The sequence below is a fragment of the Schistocerca cancellata genome, chromosome 4, assembly GCF_023864275.1.
Source record: "Schistocerca cancellata isolate TAMUIC-IGC-003103 chromosome 4, iqSchCanc2.1, whole genome shotgun sequence".
In the NCBI taxonomy this organism is placed as follows: Eukaryota; Metazoa; Arthropoda; class Insecta; order Orthoptera; family Acrididae; genus Schistocerca; species Schistocerca cancellata.
Window position 1 is genome coordinate 247405123 of NC_064629.1, and position 23616 is coordinate 247428738.

Genomic DNA, 23616 nt, shown 5'->3' on the forward strand with positions numbered 1-23616 from the left:
AAATTTTACTGCTGAACTTGATTTTGTGCTTAATGATCACCTTTTGAAGCCTACTGTTTTCAAACACACTTCTAAACATATTCAAAATATTTACTTTATTGTATACTGGAGGTTTATGATGATCAAATAACAAAGGAAATTCCTGTTGCTGCTTTTGTACAAGTTATGGCAAACAAAACAACTGACATTTCAGCAATTTCAGATTTTTTGTGGTTATCAGATACATTTTGTCTGAGGATAAACTGACAAAAAGGTTTTTGGGTTTCCTCATTCCTCATAAACATGACGCAAAAATGTTAACAGAATTGCTTAAAGAAACTTTACTGGATGTTGTGGACAATTCAGAGAAAGTTACTTCTCAGAGCTGCAATGGTGCAGATGTCATGAGTGGTCATCATTCAGGTATAGACTCTACTGAAAGAGCATTTCAAGAATGCCTGTGTTGTTCACTGGTATATGCATAAGTTGAATCTAATTTTAGACTTAGCAATGTGTCCGAATATGGACATCAGAATTTTTATTACCTTAGTGAGCTTCTTAGTTTTTTTACATAATTATTCACAGTGAATAGCAACACTAATTGACATAGTGAACAGAAAAGTCCCTCATGTTTCCAACATAAGATGGAATTTTAAATAAAGAAATGTGCAAATTGTCTAAGAAAAAGTGTCACTTGCAGAATGCTTGGACAAAATTGAGCTTACATCTTGACAAATTACTACAATTATTCAAGCGAGAGGGTTCTGCCTGAAATTAGAGTATCCAGTATTTCAATTTTGGTTTCTGTGTTCAAACATACTATGGCACATGTTGACATTTGGTACAGTCAATTACAAAAAATGAGCAGTTGACCCACTGAACACATAAAAAGGGATACAACATTTCAAAAGAGCCATAAAAGATATACAAGGTAGCATCATTGACACATTTCCCACATCCAGAAAGTTGATGCATCCTGGTAAGAGACAGAGACAGGGAAATGAAATTCCAAAAACTATTGTTGCAAAAGAAGTGTATGATACAAATACTGCTCAGGTTGCTAAATGCTTAGACGTCATAAGGCATCTCACTGCTGCAACTTAATTATGAAAAGTTTGTTTCATATTCTGCAGTAACCAAATAATATCTAAAATCAATCCAAACAACACAAATAAGGCTTTATTCATAAACCTTGAAACAATAACAGAAATAAGCCTCTTGTGACTCCACACGTAACAAGACAAAAGAATCATACAGAAAGTGCAACATAAATGATACAAAGACGAACTGATGTGAGTGGTACAAACGAAGAGAACGTATTGAGACTGAGTCAGCACTGCTCTGTGTGTATATACAGGGTGTTTCAAAAATGACCGGTATATTTGAAACGGCAATAAAAACCAAACGAGCAGCGATAGAAATACACTGTTTGTTGCAATATGCTTGGGACAACAGTACATTTTCAGGCAGACAAACTTTCGAAATTACAGTAGTTACAATTTACAACAGATGGCACTGCGGTCTGGGAAACTCTATAGTATGATATTTTCCACATATCCACCATGTGCAGCAATAATATGGCATAGTCTCTGAATGAAATTACCCGAAACCTTTGACAACGTGTCTGGCGGAATGGCTTCACATGCAGATGAGATGTACTGCTTCAGCTGTTCAATTGTTTCTGGATTCTGGCGGTACACCTGGTCTTTCAAGTGTCCCCACAGATAGAAGTCACAGGGGTTCATGTCTGGCAAATAGGGAGGCCAATCCACACCGCCTCCTGTATGTTTCGGATAGCCCAAAGCAATCACACGATCATCGAAATATTCATTCAGGAAATTAAAGACGTCGGTCGTGCGATGTGGCCGGGCACCATCTTGCATAAACCACGAGGTGTTCGCAGTGTCGTCTAAGGCAGTTTGTACCGCCACAAATTCACGAAGAATGTCCAGATAGCGTGATGCAGTAATCGTTTCGGATCTGAAAAATGGGCCAATGATTCCTTTGGAAGAAATGGCGGCCCAGACCAGTACTTTTTGAGGATGCAGGGACGATGGGACTGCAACATGGGGCTTTTCGGTTCCCCATATGCACCAGTTCTGTTTATTGACGAAGCCATCCAGGTAAAAATAAGCTTCGTCAGTAAACCAAATGCTGCCCACATGCATATCGCCGTCATCAATCCTGTGCACTATATCGTTAGCGAATGTCTCTCGTGCAGCAATGGTAGCGGCGCTGAGGGGTTGCCGCGTTTGAATTTTGTATGGATAGAGGTGTAAACTCTGGCGCATGAGACGATACGTGGACGTTGGTGTCATTTGGACCGCAGCTGCAACACGGCGAACGGAAACCCGAGGCCGCTGTTGGATCACCTGCTGCACTAGCTGCGCGTTGCCCTCTGTGGTTGCCGTACGTGGTCGCCCTACCTTTCCAGCACGTTCATCCGTCACGTTCCCAGTCCGTTGAAATTTTTCAAACAGATCCTTTATTTTATCGCTTTTCGGTCCTTTGGTTACATTAAACCTCCGTTGAAAACTTCGTCTTGTTGCAACAACACTGTGTTCTAGGCGGTGGAATTCCAACACCAGAAAAATCCTCTGTTCTAAGGAATAAACCATGTTGTCTACAGCACACGCTTACAGCAGAAAGACGACGTACAGAATGGCGCACCCACAGACTGCGTTGTCTTCTATATCATTCACATCACTTGCAGCGCCATCTGTTGTTGAAAATTGTAACTACTGTAATTTCGAAAGTTTGTCCGCCTGAAAATGTACTGTTGTCCCAAGCATATTGCAACAAACGGTGTATTTCTATCGCTGCTCGTTTAGTTTTTATTGCCGTTTCAAATATACCGGTCATTTTTGAAACACCCTGTAGGTGTGAGTCAGTAGTAGATGATGACAGAAACCATCCCATGTACACACCTCCTACAGGCAGCCTCTACTGGCCTACCTGTGCTGATACAGTTGGCAGCTAATTTAAGTACATGTGCACATTGACACTACACTCAGCACACACACACTCAGATGCACTAGCAGCATCATACAGTATATGCAACATTATTTCCAAAAATATTGCTGAAGAGATCTTGTGAAATATATCCCTTCCTAGGAAAAATACCAGAGAAGGAAAGTTTGCTACTCACCATATAGCGGAGATGCTGAGTTGCGATAGGCACAACAAAATGACTCCGCGCACGCACGCGCAAACGCAACTTGCACACACATCTGCAGTCTCAGATAACTGAAACCCCACTGCGAGCAGCAGCACCAGTGCATGATGGGAGTGGCAACTGGGTGGGGGTAAGGAGGAGGCAGGGGCGGGGAGGGGGAGGGATAGTATGGTGGGAGTGGCAGACAGTGAAGTGTTGCAGTTTAGACAGAAGGCAGGAGAGAAGGTGTGGAGGGGGGAGGGGTTAAGTAGTGGAAAGGAGAAATAAAGAGAAATTAAAAGATGGTGTGGTGGTGAAATGACAGCTGTGTAGTGCTGGAATGAGAACAGGGAGGGGCTGGATAGGTGAGGACATTGACTAATGAAAGTTGAGGCCAGGAGGGTTACGGGAACGTAGGATCTATTGCAGGAAAAGTTCCCACCTGCAGAATTCAGAAAAGCTGGTGTTGGCACAGGCTGTGAATCAGTCATTGAGATGAGGGATATCATGTTTGACACTGTGTTCAGCAACAGGGTGGTCCATTTGTTTTTTGGCCACAGTTTGTCGGTGGCCGTTCATGTGAACAGACAGCCTACATACAATGCAGCACAGTGGTTGCAGCTTAGCTTGTAAATCACATGACTTGTTTCACAGGTAGTCCTCCTATATAAATGATACCAACCATTTCCTTGACCGATTCTCCATAGTTCCTGTCCCTTTACCATACGGCGCCCTGCTCATCACTATTGATGCCACCTCCCTGTACACTAACATTCCTAATGCCCATAGCCTTACTGCTATTGAACACTACCTTTCCAGACGCCCTATGGGTTCCAAACCAACAACCTCCTTCCTAGTCTCCATGACCAACTGTACACTCACCCACAATTACTTCTCCTTTGAAGACATTACCTACAAACAAATCTGCGGTATGGCTATGGGCATCTGCATGGCACCATCCTAAGCTAACCTATTCTTGGGCCATCTAGAGGAATCCTTCCTAAAAACCCAGAATCCTATACCTGTCTCCTGGTTCAGATTCATTGATGATATCTTTGCTATCTGGATTGAAGGTGCGGACACCTTAATCACATTCCTCCAGAACCTCAACAACTTCTCCCCCATTTGCTTCACCTGGTCCTACTCAACCCAACAAGCCACCTTCCTAGATGTTGACCTCCATTGTTCTATACATCAAGAAACACTTTGTGTTAAATTTGCAGGCATGGAGCTCTTGAAAAAATTGGTGGTATGAATAGCAAGATTTTGGAAGTCACATGTATTCCACTGCCAGTTGCAATGGTTTATGATGGAACTGAATGAAGAGTATGAAGACCTCATATTACTGCAAGGGACATGCCTGGAAAGAGTTTTTTATTTAAAACCCACTATTGGTGAATTTATGAAGGAAAAAAAAAAAGAGTGCAGGAATGAAAATTAGAATAACCAGAATGGACTGCAAAGCTTGCATTTTAAGTTAACTTTACTGCACACTGCCTGCAGTAAATCATTGCAAGGTGAGAAACAACTTCTTTCTGGTTCAATGAGGGTGCATTTAAAAAGAAAATTGCCTTATAGGGGCACATTTGACGAACAGAGTCCAGTCTCCTAAGCTCACTGTGACTAAAGAAAACATGTGACCTGGAAATAAATACAAGGAAAGTACCTAACATTTTGAAGGCACTGCCAGTCTTACACCTGTTTTTAAGACCTTACTGCTGGTAAACCTTTCAGGATGTTTTCAAGACCACCATTTCAGTGGAAAGCACCCCTGTGCATGTGCAACATAATTTCTGTTTTAATGTCAAATCCTTTTACATTATAACTGTCCAGAATGTATACATTGCTTACCTCAGGTTGAGTTTCCATGTCTCCATAATGAGGTTGAAAAAGTGCATCAATTCTGATCAATGTATCTATGTGAAAAACCTTTTTCCACTATGAAATTAAATAAGTCACAATTAAATGGCAACCTGAGTGTGAAAATCCTTGAAAATGTCTGGGTCTGATCACATGTGACAGTTTGTACTAGATTTGACTTCATCATGCCAAAAATAATACTGAAAATTTGTTATCTTTGTGATCTATGTTGTTGAGAAATGTGAAATATAAAACCAAGTTGCATGCAGTGTGACTGAACTACCATTTAAATTTGCACATTCACAGTTTCCCCTCTTACCCTCCTTGTGCTCAGACAGCATGGTGTGGCAGGGGGGAGAACTGTGCAGTGAGGCTGAACACAATGGCACTCGTGCCAGAGCACAACTCGCAAGCTGAATTCTTAGCCACCCCTGTTTTATATCTTCATGGTGAGTATGCTGTGAACACTCTTGTCTTCAAAGTTGACAACAGTTGTGTTTTCTGGGTTTCACATGTACCCTCCTGTTTTGACAAACACTCAGGTACCTTATCACACCTCCAATGGCCAACTATATCACCTGATCTTAATCCCGTAGGAAATGTCTGACACTATTGGGAACAGTGGGTGAAAGGAACAGTGGGTGAAATGTGTCAGTCATCATCCCCACAATTTAGTAGCTCTGTAGACTCTAATCAATGAATGGCCTCAGCTGAATATTGCACACTTGAAGAAACTTGTGGACACTCTCACTTATGAAACTGGGGCCATTACCAAAACTAAATGCAATGATACATTATATAAGCATGACGTCTCCTGTGAGTGACTAACTTAATAGATTCTGCATGCAGACACTTGAATAATATCTGTAACAGTTTGTAAAATAACATACTCATATTGAGCCAGCACTAACCTGGAATTTAAATATATACATGACAAGCTCTACTCAAATCAGAATCACACCACTAGCTTCTGACTCAGTCATGAAAATGGTGAAATGATAAAATATCATCTACAGTACAATACAACAAGCAGGACATCTATTACACTGAAAAGGTTATAAATAAAACTTTTTCATACAATGTAGCCTTCAGTTGAGTACTTCTGCTTCTAATTTGGTGTTACATGCACATTATTCTACACTGGAGGACTGTTATTAATACTTAAATCTCAATGTGAATTTATTGGAAAATTTGTTTAGTTGTAGATACTTTTCAACTAGATAACTGGGTTCAGTGAGGTGAGCAATACAGTGAGGTGTGGACAGGGAATATTTGTTCTCTGTACTTATTTAGCTGCACTGTTCTTATACAAGACATACTCTACAAATATGGTGGTAAGATATTCCACTTCCATATAAAGTACTTAAATACAGCATACACAGCAATGTATTTACCATATTATCTAGGCTCTGCAGACAGGATTCAATGCCAAAAAGTACATTACTTCCTTCGTATGGTAATCTACCAGCAAACGTCCAATCTTGTACCAAATTATGCCCTTCACTGCTCATTAGATATTGTAATGTACTGTAAGCAGAAGGCACTGTCAGACCTTGTGCCAAAACTTGGAAAACTGCTGCTCTAACACCACAATAGTTGTCACCACGTATACGCCGTAAATGAGAAACTCCCAGTGTTGATGGTATTTCAGCATACCCCTGAAAATAATGAACTAGTCTTTAGTTATTATCAAAAATTTCTGTAACATGGTGGAAATATTATTGTTCATGAACAGTCATGTAAAATGTATCTCCTTTGAGAAATATAAGGAGTGTTCATAATTAAAGTTACAGTTTCAAAACGCTTTAGAAAGAAAACCACTGCTCAGAATGACATTAAATTTGAACTGCATATTATTGGCGCAGGGGTAAACATCATGAGGAACAAAATTAATGAAAATTTGACTGGCAGATGGCACTGTAAATATCAAAATATGCACACCAATAGATGGCTGTTCCTCAGTTTGTCTGAGATGCCCAACATGACTTTCTCCATGAAGGATCACATGCTGCTGGTAGAGCTCTTTTAGAAGAAAGGTGACTGTGCACCAATACCCATGCAGAAATTCCACACATTCAATGGTATGAAAACTGGCATTAGTTTGATGTCTGCTAAGTGTCTAGAGAAAAGGATCACAAAATTAAACAGACAGATTCTTTTAAAACGCAATGTGACAGAGGGAGGAAAGCAATTGATGTCTGCCAAACACATGGCCACAGAATTGCGTGAGGGGTCGAGTGCAAACATACAGTGCATGAGAACTTGCCTGAATGTTGTGCATGCCTGTGAGCACAGTGCATAAAATCCTATGAAACATCCTGTTTTACTATCCATATAAAATTTTCCACGTTTGGGAGCTGATTCCTGCTGACGTGTATGCAAGACAAACATTTTCTCTGCAATTTCTTGCTTACATGAACGTGGAGAATGAATGGCCATGGACCATTCTGTGGACAGATGAAGCCCATTTCCACCTCCAAGGACATGTCAGTATGCAGCATTGCACATTATTATTACAGATTTTTGTAGTTGTATATATATATGTTTGGATGTAGCTGTATTGCATTGATGTACTGGTGGATATTGTGAGGTATGACTCCTGTAGTTGATAGTATAATTGGTATAATGTCGACTTTATCCTGATGCCACATGTCCTTGACTTCCTCAGCCAGTTGGATGTATTTTTCAATTTTTTCTCCTGTTTTCTTCTGTATATTTGTTGTGTTGGGTATGGATATTTCAATTAGTTGTGTTAATTTCTTCTTTTTATTGGTGAGTATGATGTCAGGTTTGTTATGTGGTATTGTTTTATCTGTTATAATCGTTCTGTTCCAGTATAATTTGTATTCATCATTCTCCAGTACATTTTGTGGTGTGTACTTGTATGTGGGAACGTGTTGTTTTACTAGTTTATGTTTTATGGCAAGTTGTTGATGTATTATTTTTGCTACATTGTCATGTCTTCTGGGGTATTCTGTATTTGCTAGTATTGTACATCCACTTGTGATGTGATCTACTGTTTCTATTTGTTGTTTGCAAAGTCTGCATTTATCTGTTGTGGTGTTGGGATCTTTAATAATATGCTTGCTGTAATATCTGGTGTTTATTGTTTGATCCTGTATTGCAATCATGAATCCTTCCGTCTCACTGTATATATTGCCTTTTCTTAGCCATGTGTTCGATGCGTCTTGATCTATGTGTGACTGTGTTAGATGATACGGGTGCTTGCCATGTAGTGTTTTCTTTTTCCAATTTACTTTCTTTGTATCTGTTGATGTTATGTGATGTGATGTGATCTAAAGGGTTGTAGAAGTGGTTATGAAATTGCAATGGTGTAGCTGATGTATTTATATGAGTGATTGCTTTGTGTATTTTGCTAGTTTCTGCTCGTTCTAGAAAGAATTTTCTTAAATTGTCTACCTGTCCATAATGTAGGTTTTTTATATCTATAAATCCCCTTCCACCTTCCTTTCTGCTTAATGTGAATCTTTCTGTTGCTGAATGTATGTGATGTATTCTATATTTGTGGCATTGTGATCGCGTAAGTGTATTGAGTGCTTCTAGGTCTGTGTCACTCCATTTCACTACTCCAAATGAGTAGGTCAATACTGGTATAGCATAAGTATTTATAGCTTTTGTCTTATTTCTTGCTGTCAATTCTGTTTTCAGTATTTTTGTTAGTCTTTGTCTATATTTTTCTTTTAGTTCTTCTTTAACATTTGTATTATCTATTCCTATTTTTTGTCTGTATCCTAGATATTTATAGGCATCTGTTTTTTCCATCGCTTCTATGCAGTCGCTGTGGTTATCCAATATGTAATCTTCTTGTTTAGTGTGTTTTCCCTTGACTATGCTATTTTTCTTACATTTGTCTGTTCCAAAAGCCATATTTATATCATTGCTGAATACTTCTGTTATCTTTAGTAATTGGTTGAGTTGTTGATTTGTTGCTGTCAGTAGTTTTAGATCATCCATGTATAGCAAATGTGTGATTTTGTGTGGGTATGTTCCAGTAATATTATATCCATAATTTGTATTATTTAGCATGTTGGATAGTGGGTTCAGAGCAAGACAGAACCAGAAAGGACTTAATGAGTCTCCTTGGTATATTCCACGCTTAATCTGTATTGGCTGTGATGTGATATTATCTGAATTTGTTTGGACATTAAGTGTGGTTTTCCAGTTTTTCATTACTATGTTTAGGAACTGTATCAATTTAGGATCTACTTTGTATATTTCTAATATCTGTAGTAACCATGAGTGGGGTACACTATCAAAAGCTTTTTGGTAATCAATGTATGCGTAGTGTAGCGACCTTTGTTTAGTTTTAGCTTGATATGTCACCTCTGTATCTATTATCAGTTGCTCTTTACATCCTCATGCTCCTTTGCAGCAGCCTTTTTGTTCTTCATTTATAATTTTGTTCTGTGTTGTATGTGTCATTAATTTCAGTGTAATGACTGAAGTTAATATTTTGTAGATCGTTGGTAGGCATGTTATGAGGCGATATTTAGCTGGGTTTGCTGTGTCTGCTTGATCTTTAGGTTTCAGATAGGTTATTCCATGTGTAAGTGTATCAGGGAATGTGTATGAGTCTGCAATGTAACTGTTAAATAATTTAGTTAGATGTGAATGTGTTGAGGTGAACTTCTTTAGCCAGAAATTTGCTATTTTATCATTTCCAGGGGCTTTCCAATTGTGCGTAGAATTAATTGCTCGGGTGACTTCATGTTGCAAAATTATCACTTCAGGCATTTGTGGTATCATCTTGTATGAGTCTGTTTCTGCTTGTATCCACCGTGCATGCCTGTTATGTGTACCGGGTTTGACCATATGTTGCTCCAGAAGTGTTCCATGTCTGTTATGTTTGGCGGATTGTCTATTTTAATGTGTGTGTTATCTATTGTTTGGTAAAATCTCTTTTGGTTTGTGTTGAATGTTTGGTTTTGTTTCCTTCTATTTTCACTTTTTTTGTATCTTCTAAGTCGTTTGGCCAATGCTTGTAATTTTTGCTTCTTTTCATCTAATTGCTCTATTGCTTCTTGTTGCGAGATTTTACCTAACCTTTTTCGTTTTTGTCTGATATTTCATGTCTTATAAATTGTGTTAGCTGTCCGATATCTTTTCTCAGTTTTTCTATTCTGATCTGTAGCCTGTGTTGCCATGCTGGTTTTGTGGGTTTCTTCTGTGTGTTGGTTGGTTCTGATCTCTGCCTAGTGTGTATATTTAGTGTAGTGAGTGCTCCTACATAAACCAGTAGTTGTAACTCTTCCATAGTTGTATTTTCATTTATTTTGTTGTGTATGATTGTGTTGATAGTTGTTATTGTTGTTTCGATTTGTGGGTTATTTGGTGGTCTATGCAAGAATGGTCTAATGTCTGTATTTATGTCTTTGTATTCTATATATGTCAGCTGAAATTTCTCTTCTATATCTAACATGTGTGTCACTTCATGTTCTATTTGTGCTTGTTCTGGTGGCTGTCTTAAGATTTCGTTTTCCTCTGATTGTTTAATTGACGCGTTTTGTTCTTTGTTTTCTCTGGGATGTTTGAGTGCATCATCATCATCATCATCATCATCATCATCATCATCATCATCATCATCATCATCATCCTTCTTCTTCTTCTTCTTCCACATTATTTTGTTCTAGTATTTGTTGTATTTCTTGTTTGATGTTTTCTAATTCTGACTGGGATATCCTGTTATTTTTTATTATTACACGGATCTGATCAGCTAGTCGTTGTTCTGTTAAAAATTTTAATTCTGGGTATCTGGTAATAAATGTTGTGTATACTTGTGATATATATCCAGTTGTGTTGGTTCCTAGGTTTGTTGCTTGGTAATAACAGAACATGAGGTGTCGATTAACTTCATCTGACCATCTCATCCTCTGTCTGTTTTCCTTCTAGGGTGGTTGCAGGAAGCATATCATGCAAAACACCTCTATTTGGATTTAAATAATATTCCAGTTGGCTAGCAGTGTCGTTACCATTGTGGGCGGGCATAGGGTTCAAGCGTCGTCCCCGACCATGACGGCGCTTGTCCGAGGCTTCTTTAGTTCTGTCCTGAACCAAGTAATCACACTAAAAGGTGGGTTAGCCCTATTAGTGGTTTGTTCTTTTCATCGCCTTATTATTATTATTTTATTATTATTATTATTATTATTATTATTAGAAGAAGAGACCCGCAGGTCCTGTTACATGTACCATCACTGATAAATTATATGACAGTCTTTTGCACATCAGTGTCATTTCAGTCCTTCAACAGCATGGATGTGTGGATAGGATCACTTTTATTCAAGGTGCTGCTCTTCTGCACATAGCAAAGCCAGTGAAATGGCTGCTGCAGAGGCATTTCAGAAATGCTATAATCAGCCATCATTTCCCTACAGCCTGGCCATTCAGATCACCTGATTTTCATCTATGACTTCTAGCTGTGGGATTAGCTGAAAGATGTGTTCAGTGCCTCAGTTATGAACACAGCTGAATTGAAGGCACACATTGCACAAGGCATTCTGAATGTCATCCCTGAGACACTCCAATCTGTTGTGGAACAGGCTGTTACTTGATTGCAGCCTGTGGCAGACAATGGTAGACATCATGCTGGAAAGTCTTGTGCCAGGCTCATAACGATTTGAAACAGTTACTGTTTAGCTTTTTATGTGGGTTTTGGCACCAGAACAATTAAAAAAACTGTCATTTCACTTTATATACAGTTTTTGGACTAAGAATGATTAAAAACTGTTTTTTTTCATCTGATGTGGTACAATCCTGCCATGATAGATGGGCTTACCTTACTAACTGTGCCACAACTGCTGTCACCAATCTTGTGCAGACACAGAGATTGAATGGTTTAGATGATATAATGTGCAACTAACCATAGACAACGTATTGCAATTCATCAATCATTTGTAGCCAACCCCATTTACATTAAGAACCACTGCCTCAGTAATATGATATTCAAATTTTGACATCATTCTGAACAGTGGTTCTCTTTCTACAGTATTTTGAAACTGGAAGTTTAATTATGGTCATCCTATATTACATCACTTTATTCACCATTATTAACAGTGACAGATATATGGAAATACTAAATGTTATGATATACTATGAATAAATTAAGTTAATCTCTCCAAAGTAATAAAATTTGCAGGAGTTTGAAGTAAGCTTTGTGTTAAGTAACATTCACATTGCTTGAAGGGGTTTCACACATTGCACTGAATGGTGTTATCAAAAACGCACAGTTTCCTTTACATTATCTGATGCAGTGTCAGAACTCCACATGCAGTTATTATGCTGAGAAAGCCTCAAACAGCACATTATTCACAGTTTATTTCCTAGTGACATTCTGCTGCCCTACCAATGTACAAAATATCCTGGTCCATCCTTATCCCACGTCTACTCCCAGTTACTTAAACATGGGTCATAACCTTGTGGAAGATTCAGGTGCAAGGCCTGTTCTATATATTCCACTTAACAGCTCCTACTTCAGACCTATAAATGACATTTTACCCTATAGAAGCTGGATCACTGACAAATCCATGCATATCTTATAGCTTTGATGCAGCTTTTGCACAGTTTTTAATGTAAGTATTACCATCATCAAATTGAAGCCAGATTGGAGATGTCAGCCTATTGGTAGAGTATACCACAAAGAACAACATAATCAACTGAGGTTTACCAACCCAGATGTCATCTGGATCTTCATACTAATACACCCTTTTCTGAATAAATTTGTACATCATAATCTCTGTCCACCACTTTCCTCCACCAATTTTTTTGTATTTACACATTATATCATTCATAGGAGAAATGTCACAGTATACCATGTAAAGCTATAGAGCCCTCTGTGTTGCTGCTTACCCCTGAACTTGATGAAATGGATATTATAGGACTTTTATATTGTGAGTGATGAACACTGTATGATTTATATGATGTCTAAATTGTTCATTATTGTATCATCAGACATAGCTCACATAATTATGAAATATGTTTCATATTTTGAACTTTATGGAAGTATTATTTTGTTATATCACAACACACAATTGTACCTGAATCTTCTTTTTGTACTATGTCATATATTATTATATTTACAATTATAGTGTGAATTCAATGTATGGTACCTGATTATGTTTGGACTGCCATATTACTGTGAATGTGCCTGGTTCACCACAAAACCTGAAAATTACACACGGGACATATGGACTCTATATTTCAATAGTATTATAGTTGTTGCATAAATGGTTTCATATTTCACTTTGGCATTGTATATTAATGTATCCAGCATACCTTTTAATTGTAACACAGGATGTAACCTTTGAAATGTATGGAAAATCAATGTATCAAAGATGTATTAAGTGATTTTCTTTTATTTCATATCACATTTTTCTCCAGTAGTTATCTATAGTGCCATTAGTGTCCAGATTCTTTTCTTGTGAGTCACTATTCACACAGTTCTATCAGTTAACTCTTCTACTTTGCACTGACAACACTGACAAGATACTTTGTATCAATCTGTTCCACAATATGTCTAAACTTGTAATTGTTAATATTATCTGCATCACTGTTTCGTCATGCTTTCTTCCTGTTTATACAGTCTCATACTGTCTTCAGTAGCTTCCCCTATATCTCTCAGTTTACATTTAGATTTTATTAGTAATGGTAACAAGATAAAGTGTATTAATTCTTTGATCAGGCTATGTAGAAAATAATGACTGCTAGTATATCATATACACTGAAGCACCAAAGAATATTCACATACAGAGATATGTAAACAGGCAGAATATGGTGCTGCAGTTGGCAATCCTATATATGACAACAAGTGTCTGGTGCAATTTTTAGATTGGTTACTGTTGCTATAATGGCATGTTGTCAAGATTTAAGTGAGTTTGAATGTGGTATTATAGTCAGCACATGAGTGATGGGACACAGCATCTCTGAGGTAGCGATGAAGTGGGGATTTTCCAGTATGATCATTTCCTGAGTGTACTGTGAATATCAGGAATCCGGTAGAACATCAAATCTCTGACACTGTTGCTGAGAGAAAAAGATCCTGCAAGAATGGGACCAATGATGACTGAAGAGAATCATTCAACATGACAGAAGTGCAACCCATCCACAAATCGCTGCAGATATCAATGCTGAGTCATCAAGAAGTGTCAGCATGCAAACCATTCAGCCAAAAAACATCATCGATATGGGCTTTCAGAGCTGAAGGTCCACTCATGCACCCTTGATGACTGCATGACTCAAAGCTTTATGCCTTGCCTGCTTGCCTGGGTTCATCAACACTGACATTGGACTGTTGATGACTGGAAACATATTGCCTGGTTGGATGAGTCTCGTTACAAATTTTATTGAGTGAATGGACATGTATGGGTATGGGGACAACCTCATGAATCCATGGGCCCTGCATGTCAGCAGGGGACTGTTCAAGCTGGTGGAGGCTCTGTAATGGTGTGAGACATGATACATCTAGGTACGACTGACAGGTGACATGTATATAAGCATCCTGTCTGATCACCTGCATCCGTTCATGTCCATTGTGCATTCTGATTGACTTGGGCAATTCCAGCAGGACAATGCGACACCCTATACAGCCTGAATTGCTACAGAGTAACTCCAGGGACACTCTTCTAAGTTTAAACACTTCTGCTGCCCACCAAACTTCCCACACACGAACATTATTGAGCATATGTGGTATGTTTTGCAACGTGTTGTTCAGACAAGATCTCCATCCCCTCACACTCTTATGAATTCATGGACAGCCCTGCAAGATTCATGGTGTAAATTCCTTCCAGCATTACTTCAGACATTAGTTGAGTCCATGCTATGTTGTATTGTGGTGCTTCCATGTGCTCATGGGAGCCCTACACAATATTAGGCAGGTGTACCAGTTTCTTTGGCTCTTCAGTGTAAATGACTATTTTCTGATACTTTTTCTTCTTTGTACTGTCCTTTTGAAGGTAGCCAGTGATCCAAACTCAACAGGATATAAACAAAATGTTTTTGGACCAGAAAAACATATAATCCAATTATACAAACAATCTTGCAATTCCTCTGTACATATGTATGAATCACTTGATACAATTATGTGTATGTATGACAGTCACTAGGAATGGTGCACACACACATACATGTGCTGATGCCAGATCTCATGGCAAAACACCTGCAGCAGATTTAAAGGCTGTTGCAGATCTCTACAGTCACTTGTCAACCAGCCAATGTTTACAGCAAGCTCTCCAGTATATCTATTGGCAACGACCCCGTGCTGCATGATTTTCTCTTGGACTGTAATTTGGACTTTGTTGCTAACTGCTGACAACACTTTGCTAGCTCAGGGCTTTTCCTGTCTGTCTAATACAGGACTGTCTTCCCTCATTGTGTTTGTGGTAAACAAACTGACACCATATCGATATGCCAAGAGCGTGGTTCATTCTGAGTGTTTCCTAGCTGAACCTACTGTACAAACAGTATTCTCGAGCGTGGACCTGTGAGCTATTCAACAGACTTTCAGAGTACTGCATTGAACATAAGGTAACTGATTCCAGGAGTCTTGTGTATTTCCAGAAGAGTCAGGAGCTATTACTTTGTGTGATTTTATTGTAAATAAGTTGATCTTCATGAAATCTGAGTTGTTGACAAAGTAGACTTACAACAGTGTTGTCAAAATTTTTTTGAAATTGCAGCTCACTGCACCAGAATGAGACTTGTCATGATGTTGTGCTGAGTGTTTCAACCATAATGGACCAGTAGTTTGAGCTATGGAAATGAAAGCTCAAGTAGCAGCACGAGCTCATGCAGAAGTTGACATATCTAGCACATCAACAGTCACTTCCAGCAGTTCCAACTTTTCAGCCATTTAATGAACTCAAAAGGACTAGGAAGAGTATCAAAAGGTTTCAGAACTTTATTTTCAGGCAAGTAACATTCATTACCCTGAGCAACAGCAATCCTTTCTATTAAATACAAATTAACATCTCTACTATCTTGAGCAAAAGTTGGCTCCTTTATCTAACCCACCATTGCTGCCTCTCACAAATATCCATTTGCTTTTAAGTGAAAAATTTGCCACAGAAATGCATATCATGACAGCTTGTTTAAAGTTCCTTCAATATCTTAAAGCAACATCAGATAGTTACGAATCGTGAATGGCAGACCTACAAGGCCTGAGTAGAAGATGCAAGTTTATATGTTCTTGTAGACTATTCTACACAGAATCATTAATATGTGATGTAGTGATTAGATTAGTACTGGATATTGAAGTGCATTACAGCAGTCTGGTTCCTCTCTAGAAGTTTTGCATATTGCTACAGCATTCAAGATACCTCAAGCACCTCAGGCTACAACTTCCACATACTGTGAAATATCGTAACTATCATCTCAATCAGCAGCTTAGTTCATCTGGGCATGAGACTAGAGAAATGTCACATAGTACAGGTGACAGTGAAGTAGCTCCCAATCAACCAGTCAGGAATGAAACCTAGGCATCTAGTGCCATTACAGGTATTCCTCCTGGCCTTAGCAGATTGTCAGCAGACTGCCCATTTGTCCTGGTTATTTTTTTACATGCTACACACAGCTGCCGACATCACATTATAATTATGTCTGTCAACAGTGTTTTCAATAAGGTTTTAAAGCAGATGTTTGTCAGTGCCAGCTGTGCAATCACCAGTTGAGTGTGCTAATGTAAATAAACATCATAGAGTCAAGTCGTAGTATTTCTCTACAATCAATCTTCCAGAAGCTTATTCTTGACTTCCTTTGGATGAAACTTCCAAAGCCAGTCTGGTACTGAATACTCCTTTTGGCCTCTATCATTATAACAGGTTACCTTTTGGTGTTGCTAGTGCACCAGCAATCTCTCAGAAATTTTTAGGACAAACTATTGCCAACATTCCACAAAGTGTCATTTATCTGGATAATGTAGTAGTGACAAGTAGAACTGTGGAAGAGTGTTTATCAAATCTGTGGAAAATATTTTCATTTCTTTTAAAAGTGGGGTTAAAGTGTAACTTGTCCAAATGCTCCTTCTTTTAGGCTTCTATTAAGTATATAAAATGCATCTTTAACCAGGAAGGACTTAAACTAATGTCAGAGAATGAAAGTCTTTCTCATATTCCAGTACAAAACAATATAAAGGACCTGCGGGTTTTTATGATCAAGGTTTCTGTTATGCCCAATTTATTCCCAAAACTGCAGTGATAGCTCATGTTGAATCGATTGCAGAGAAAACAGGTCCCTTACCAGTGGTCCATGAATTGTCATGCAGCATTTCTTAAACTGAAGAAATGTCTCCAAACTGTTCCTTGGCTGGCTTTGTATCATCCTCATTTATCTTCAGTGTTGACCATGGATGCATTAACATATGGTGTTGGGGCTGTACTGTGGCATAGGTACCTGAATGGTTCAGAACAGCCTATTGTGTTCACTACTATGGCAATCACCATGGCACAAAAAATTATTCTCAGATAGAGAATGAGACATTGGCAATTATCTTTGGTGATCAAAAGTTCTGAGTTTTTTATATGGTAACAAATCTCATATGGTCACAGATCATCCAACCAGCTGATATTTACAGCAAGATCACCAGTGTATCTATTGACGGCAACCCTATGCTACATCCTTTTTCTTGGACAGTGATTTGAACTTCACTGTTAAATACTAATGACATTTGGCTAGCTCACAGATTTTCCTGTGTCTATGGGAGGACCATCTTTGCTTGCCATTAAACAGATGATTGTGTTTTCAGTGAACAAACTGATGGCATATGGATACATTGAGAGTGTGGTTCATATCCGAGTGTTTCCCAGTCAAAGCTACAAACAGTTTTCTCCAACACTGATATGTTAATTATTCAACAAACGTTCTGAGTACTATACTGACCATGTGGTAACCACATCCAGGAACCTTCAGTTTTGTGTGTTTGCAGAAGAGTCAAGAAATATTATTTTGTGATTTAATTGTAAATAAGCTGTGCTTAATAACATCTGTATTGCTGAAGAAGCAGACTTACAACAAAAACCATCATAACATTTCTGATAATGTAGTTTACACTCCTTGTGAAGTAAGAGTGAGGGGGGCAAGCAAATTATAAAATTACTGTGACTTTCTGGCCATGGCACCAATGCACACTCATCTGCACTGCTCACTACAGAGATAGCTGATTTCTGACATGAGCATGCTCCTCCCCCCCCCCCCCCCCCCCCAAAAAAAAAAAAAAAAAAAACTGGGAAGTGATGAACAGGTGATGGCAGTTCCTGATGACCAATCAGTGTAAACTGGGTTGAATTATACTGTAAAACTTTCTGAAATGTATCACATTATGAGGGAACATGACACCAATGATGCTGATTTATTTTTCAGGTGAGGGTTTTAAGTTTAGTGGCTTTGCTGATATTTTTTAAAACCAGTAGGCTATGTACTGGCACTGTTTCATGTTTCCTTTTCAGTATCAACAAAACACATGTAAAATTACTTTCTGTATGCACTCATCACAGTCATCTACATTAAACAGATATTCTTAAGACATAAAATACACATTCTATAAAGGAAGAGTGCCACTGTATTCAAAGAAAGAAATCCTCCCAGACATCAATGCCATATTACTCACATTACAGACAAAGCAGTATTTCATCACACTAGTAAATTTTTACAAATTAAATTAAACTGTCAACTTTTTCAGTGACATTTGACAACCACATCGAAACCTAGATGAATTGCAACAAAATATGACCATAGTGGTAAATGGATGTACCAGTCAATTTTGAACAACTTTACTATAAATAAATGACAGTAAACTGAAGACATAATATTTAATTTTAATGTTGCTACATATGACAATGTAATAGTTGATGTCCTAGCATTTCTGTCTAACCCCATGAGTATATCTATATTTGAAATTGGGAAACATAATACAGAATCTCTTAATGTTAAAATTTGGTTACTTCCTAAAAGACTTACGGATGTTCAGCAAGTGTAATGTTTGCTGAAGAGGCAGGAGTTATATTGGGAAATCCGAAATCACAAAATGAACTTAAAAAAAATGTGTTTCATTTCCTCCTGTTGTGTTTATGTTTCTGGTACATTCTTAAAGGCAAAATTAGTCATATTCTGTTAGTTATATTACAGCATCAGCTGCAGCCATGCTACTATCTCCTGAACCAAAATTTTCATTTGACGAATGTGATCAAAGTAAACAGATCATCCAAGTAGTATAATTTCATTTCATAACCAAGCACATATCTGATTCAAATAGCAATTAACAAACTGCTACATACTCACACTACTTCAACCATGTTATGATACATCAAAAGACCAACTGCATTCCCATTCATGGCACACAGGAGAGCAGGAAGAAACAAAATGAAACTTCATGGGTTGAAAGGGTAAGTGATATTTCAAGGACTACTATATTTACCAAGTTTACAAAGAACTTGGCAGTATGAGCCCACTTATCAGTATGACATTGCACCACCTCTGACCTGGATACATGCACTGATTCACTTGGGAAGGTTATCGTAAAGCTGTTGTATCCTCTACTAAGGCAAGCTGTCCCATAACTGTTGTAAATAATCCTTGCTATATTGGATTCTGGCACTGGGATGTGTTGATGTCCAAGCTAGTCCAACACGTCTTATAGGTGACCGATATGGAATCTTTCTCACCACAGGAGTACCTCAATGTCATGCAGACAGTTCACACAGACATGTGCCATGTGTGAAAAAGCATTGTTCTCTTGAAAAATGGCACTGTGATACTGTTACATGAGGGGTAGCACATGAGGATGTCAGTGACATACCACTGTGTCATCAGAGTTACCTCAGTCACTACCAACTGTCAGCTGAACTCTTATATGATGGCTTGCCTCACCACAATGCCAAGAGTAACACTGCTCTGTATCTCCAAAACATTGGAAGAATGAGACTTCTTCCCATGTCACTATCATACTTACCGACAATGGTCATTTAGGGTAGTATAGAGCCATGATTCATTGCTGATCACAGTGTGTCCCCAGACACCAGCAACCCATGTTTCCTGGTCTTGAGACCACTCCAAACACAGCTATTTGTGTTGGGGGGGGGGGGGGGGGGTCAATGGCAGGAGATGTGTGGCACTGTGATTAGTTATTCCCTTATCTGGCTGCTGCTGATCTCTAACCAATAGTACAGGCTAACATATAATGTTGCAGGGAATCTGATAGCTTTTCTCAAATGGCAGGTGCATTTTTGAAGAGGTTAAAATGTGCTTGATACACAATATGGTAATCTTCCCTTATGATGGTCATAAATGGTCAACTGGCATCTTGATGATAAGTATGTCTGCCCTCACATTCCAATTCAGTCTAACATTGGGCCATTGTCAAATACAAATGCCCAAAAATCTGGATATTGCTTTATTTGACCAGGCAGCTAAATGGAGCCAAATGGAGACTCACAATGAGGCCCTGGTCAAACTCTGTTAGTTACTGTCTCACACAAGTGTGCAACAATTACATGTTCTTCACAGTTATCATTCAACATGTGATGCTGTTCAGACACCTTATATATACTACCATGCCTGATAACAACACTAAACACAACTCTTATGGCCACTCTACCTGCCACAGCGAATTGCAACTCTAATCCTTTACCTAACTACTGATGCTATGTACGTGTAGAAAGTTACGCTGACATCTGAACACACTTCAGATCTGTTCCAATTGTAAAAATGGCAAGCATTAAGTCTACAAGATCCTGAACATGGCTTTCCACAACAGTTTACTATCTATCTGAACACCTAGAAATTTGAACTGTTCAGTTTCACTAATCATATGCACATTCTGTGAAATTAAAATGTCAGGTTTAGTTTAATTGTGTGTTAGAGAATGTAAAAACTTAGTCTTACTGTGATTTAACATTATTTTATTTCCTAAAAGCCATGAACTTATGTCATGAACTGCACTATTTGAAACCAAGTCAGTGTTTCACAAAACATCCTTTACTACCAAGCTAGTGTCATCAGCAAACAGAAATATTTTAGAGTTACCTGTAATACTAGAGGGCATATAATTTATATAAATAAGGAACAGGAGTGGCCCAACACTGAACCCTAGGGCACCCCCCCACTCGACCATACCCCACTCAGACCCCACATGACAGCCATTCTCAACACTGTGAATAATGACCTTTTGCTGCCTGTTGCTAAAGTAAGAGGTTAACTAATTGTGAGTTACCCCCCATATTCCATAATAGTCCAACTTCTGGAGCAATATTTTGTGATAAACACAATCAAACGCCTTAGTTAAATTAAAAAAATTAGCCTAGCATTTGAAACCTTTTGTTTAACCCATCCAGTACCTCACAGAGAAAAGAGAATATAGCACTTTCAGTTGTTAAATGACTTCTAAAGCCGAACTGTACATTCGATAGCCAATTGTGTGATATAAAATGATCAATTTACTTACATTCACAGCCTTTTCAATAATGCTTTGTTTTTCTTCGCTCAGAGCAGTTTTCAATGCTTGATGCAGTGGTAGTCTGTTTTCTTTGTTAATTACATGATCTTAGACCCCAATTTCAGTAGGACAGAACAAGGAAGATTTTGTATCTTGGTTTTGTTGTTATTGATAATGTAGCCTGTTTTTATACTATGGCCAGCCATGGCTGATTTGGTAGTCTGTTGTAATTCAGCACAGCATGTTCATGGCACCACTCTTCTACTGAGGGTACAATTTCTCCAATGTATGTCTTGCTGCACTGACAGGGGATCTGGTAGACCACTGGTTTGCAAAGGCCAAGATCATCATCTACTGAAACTAATAGTGTTGTTCATAGAAACAACATATTATAACATGCTAAGCTACTGAATAGTTCATTTTTAATTGTATAACCAGTTATATTTTGACAATTGTTTTATAAGATATATGTGACATCAATTATTGACAAAAACAACTGGGAAATTGTCTCTGATTGAAAACTCTCATACAATTAGAAATTAAAAATAAATTATTCAGCAGCTTATGTGTTGCAGTATGTTATTCCTATGGTTTATGAAAGCTGTGGAACACAACCAATGATAACTACTTAGCAGGGTCAAAGCCTTAGAGGGTGGGTGAAATATACGTGTGACACTGTATGGCTTCAAGATTCTGCTGACTTTCATGGAGGTATTGCCAACAAATTGCATGTTCATTATTGATTGGTGCTCTTCTTTTTCTTTATGCAGTTGTCTAGATATAACTTGACTAAATGCACACCTCACTACTTGTTGCCATACCCATTCCTTCAGAATGTTTTCTCCAGGTGCTTCACCTCATGTGGAAGGCTGTCTCAGTTACAGATGAACTGCACCCCATGACCAAGTGTCCATGAAATGCCTTCATACTGGGAATTGTGGTGACTGGAGGCATGTATATACAGATCATTGTGTGTAGGCTTTTAGTACACATTGCATTCCAGCTTCCCATCTGGTTTCTGTTTCACCAGGACATCAAAAATGGGAGGATGCACTTCTGTTCCACCTCCAAGGTAAACTGTATTAGGTAAACTAAGTTGAACTGATGGAGAAATTCACCTAAGCTGATGCATCCATGAGACCAGACAATGAACATATATCCACATAATGGTATTGATTGATTGATTGATTTATTGGTCCATTTCAGCATTTTATACATAGTTACAAATTGATATTGAACAAGTCAGCAGGTTTGTTTTAGTTGGGCTTCCTCCAGGGCCTTCTTCTCAAAATCTTCCATGAGCAAATTTGCCACAAATTGCGACAAACCAAATGGTGAAGCCATCCACCTTTTGATAATTTCGGTCAAACATGAAGTAAGTTGAAGTGAGCACAAACTCAAAGAGCCTTGTCAGGTTGGTCCAGAATTCCTTGCTTTATCAGTTCCATGCATTTTTAGTGGTACCCTGGTGATGAGGGGCATTATGTGAGAATTCACCAGTAGGTCACTATCACTAAGTGGGAGTTCTTGTGGAAGTTGTACAAAATGAATGGAATTATGGATGCAATGTTGGCATTTCCCCACAGACAGACTCAGGAGAGTGGTCAAGTGTTTGGCCAAACCATATATGTAGTTGCTCCTATACTGCTGACTATGAGCCTCAGAGGATGCCCTCTTTGTGGACTTTTAGCAGTCCACACAGCAGTGGCAGAGCAGCAGCTTGTGGTTGAAGTTTCTTGACAGTCTTGTCACTGAATGTACTTTGTAGAAGTTTGATGATTTTTCTCTGGACTTACCTTGTTCTATTTTCCTGTGTGCTGCATCATCAAAAAGTTCATAAACTTTCTGTTTATATTCTGAGTGCAGGAGTAACATTGTAACATTCCCTTTGTCAGCAACAGCAACGTATGTCTTGGCCAAAAACCTGTCTGCATTCCTGAGTCCATCTGTGGGGTAATGCCAACATCACATCCGTAATTCCATTCATTTTGTACATCTGCAAGAACTTTGCCTCTGTGATAGTGATCTGGTGGTGAATTCTCACATACTGCTCCTCTTCACCAGGGTACCACTAAAAAAATGCATGGAATTGATAAGCAAGAAATTCAGGACCAGCCTGATAAGTCTCTGAGTTTGTGCTCATTTCAACTTATTTCATGTTTGACAGAAATTATGAAAAGATGGATGG

General features: G+C 38.5%; 1 protein-coding gene across 1 annotated transcript in view; it reads right to left on the reverse strand.

Annotated features, from left to right (window-relative positions):
* LOC126184059 (uncharacterized) overlaps window positions 1-23616 on the reverse strand; it is a 211081-nt gene that overhangs the window by 23064 nt on the left and 164401 nt on the right. The window contains exon 8 of the mRNA XM_049926420.1: window positions 6388-6651. Within this exon, the coding sequence (XP_049782377.1) occupies window positions 6388-6651 (264 nt within the window). The remainder of the gene's footprint in view (window positions 1-6387; window positions 6652-23616) is intronic.